This window comes from Zingiber officinale, chromosome 7A (genome assembly GCF_018446385.1).
Source record: "Zingiber officinale cultivar Zhangliang chromosome 7A, Zo_v1.1, whole genome shotgun sequence".
NCBI classification, from domain to species: domain Eukaryota; kingdom Viridiplantae; phylum Streptophyta; class Magnoliopsida; order Zingiberales; family Zingiberaceae; genus Zingiber; species Zingiber officinale.
The window spans coordinates 89,686,691-89,688,831 of record NC_055998.1 but is presented as its reverse complement, the minus strand read 5'-3'; the positions used below and the strand labels follow the sequence as shown (position 1 = coordinate 89,688,831).

General features: G+C 44.8%; 1 protein-coding gene across 1 annotated transcript; it reads right to left on the bottom strand.

Annotated features, from left to right (window-relative positions):
- Positions 1 to 496: 496 nt before the first annotated feature.
- LOC121999514 lies at positions 497 to 1,057 on the bottom strand. Its single transcript, XM_042554186.1, has one exon. It carries the CDS (start codon positions 1,055 to 1,057, stop codon positions 497 to 499), a length of 561 nt encoding a protein of 186 aa, XP_042410120.1.
- Positions 1,058 to 2,141: the final 1,084 nt, after the last annotated feature.

The window sequence follows — 2,141 nt, the reverse complement described above, 5'->3', positions numbered from 1 at the left end:
TCTGGAAGTGTAGCACGGCTGTGCCAACTGGCACGGCCCATGTCCCTTTGTTCTCTGCACAAGCCACACGACCATGTGGAGTCACACGGCTAGCTCCTTTAAGCTCAAAGTGATTCACCCTTCTTCATTTTGGTTCCTCCGATGCCTCCACGCCCATGAGACGCTCACGGCCAGCTCGTGGAGGCTGTACACACCCTAAAAATGAAATACCCAAAGTAAAATACTCGACTAAACCAACTAAAGGAATGAAATGAATAACGGGACAATAAATCGAAATGAAAAATCCTTGGGTTGCCTCCCATGAAGTGCTTGTTTTAGGTCTTTAGCTCGACCCCGTTTAGTTAGTGTGTACTAAACCCATGGAAGCACGACCCTCCTCCTAGGGCTAGCGCTCCAGTCTGCGCCTTTAGTTTTGCTCGTGCAGAACATATATACTTCTTACTGTTCACTGGAGGTGAACTCTGATAGGAGCTACATGCCTCGGCTCTGTGCATGTCTATCCTGCTAGAGTTTTCCTGAGAAAAAGAGGCGCAGTGGAAGAGTTGGATAAATCAAACTCAATCCTCTCCTTGTCGATCTCCAAGGATAACTTGTGACTCTTCACATCAATTAGGGATCCAGCTATGGCAAGGAATGGTCTTCCAAGGATGATCTGTATCTTGGGGTCCTCCTCCATATCTAGAATAATGAAATCGGTAGGAATGATACATCCGCCCACCTCTACTGGCACGTCTTCTACTATTCCCATTGGATATCTACATGAGTGGTCAGCTAATTGCAGTGCCATGGTAGTCAATTTAATGTTCTGGAGTCCCAGCTTCTTGCATAAAGAGTATAGGAGTAAGCTAACGCTAGCTCCCAGGTCGCAAAAAGCTTTCTGTATGAATTCAGAGCCGATTTTGCAAGGTATGGAAAAGCTCCCTGGGTCCTGAAGCTTTGGTGGAGTGTTCACCATAAGTATAGTGCTACAATTCTCTGTCAATGTCACGGTCTTGAAGTCGCCTTTTTGCCTCCTGTTAGATAAAATTCCCTTTAAAAATTTTGCGAACTTTGGCATCTGGTGCAACGCATCTATCAGTGGTACTTCTATTCAGATCTCCTTGATTTTCTTCAGGAAATGGTCGAACTCTTCGTCTTTCTGAGATGCTATCAGCTTCTGAGGGAAGGGAATTGTCTTACTCTATGGAGGTATTTGAAGAGTCTTCTCGGTGATTTCCTCTCCACCCTTGTTCTGGATTTGGTTGGGCTCTCCCTCTGAGTCAAGTTCTTTCTGGGAGATAATATGGGGATCTCCCAAAGTCCATCCGCTCCTTAGCTCGATGTGGTTGCAATGTTCTACTGGATTTATATCAAGCTTTCTTGGGAACATTCCCTATGCTCTTGAGAAAGATTGAGCTATCTGGGCTATCTGGGCTATCTGGCTGTCTTACATCTTTTGATATTTTTCAGAATTTTCCAGCCTCTGAGTCAGTTGCTTGATCTCATTCTTCATCTCCTTTTGTTCTGAGAGAACTTCCTCAAGCATCTTTTCAATTCTGGACAGTTGTGAAGGTTGCTGTTGTTGATAAGTCTATTGTCCAGATTGGTAGCCCTGTTGCCCAGGCTAGTGACTTTGATGTGCTAGTCCTTGATCCTGATTATTTCGGTATGAGAAATTGGGGTGGTTCCTCCATCCAAGGTTGTATGTGTTGGAGTATGGATTATTTTGCCTCTGATTATAGCTGGCTATTGCGTCGCATTGCTCAAGTTGGCTCATCTGTGCCTAAATCAGCCCAAAGGGGCAAGTGTCTTGAGCATGATCTGTACTTCCACAAGTGTTGCAGACACATGCTATTGCATTAGCTGTGTTGCCTCCCATGGCGTCGAATTTCTTAGTCAGAGCGTCCAGCTTTGCAGACATGAGTGTGTGACTGCATCCACGTCGAATTTCACTAACGCTTTAATTGGATTCCTTGTGAAACAGCCATTAGATCTTTCAGACGCCCACTGATGGTGGTTCTATGTCACATTCTCTATGATCTATTTAGCTTCATCACGGCTTTTGTTCATCAGTGCTCCTCCTGCTGCAAAATCGAGAGACACCTTCGCGTGATAATTGATTCCATTGTAGAAGGTGTGTAAAACCAACCATTTTTCAAGAC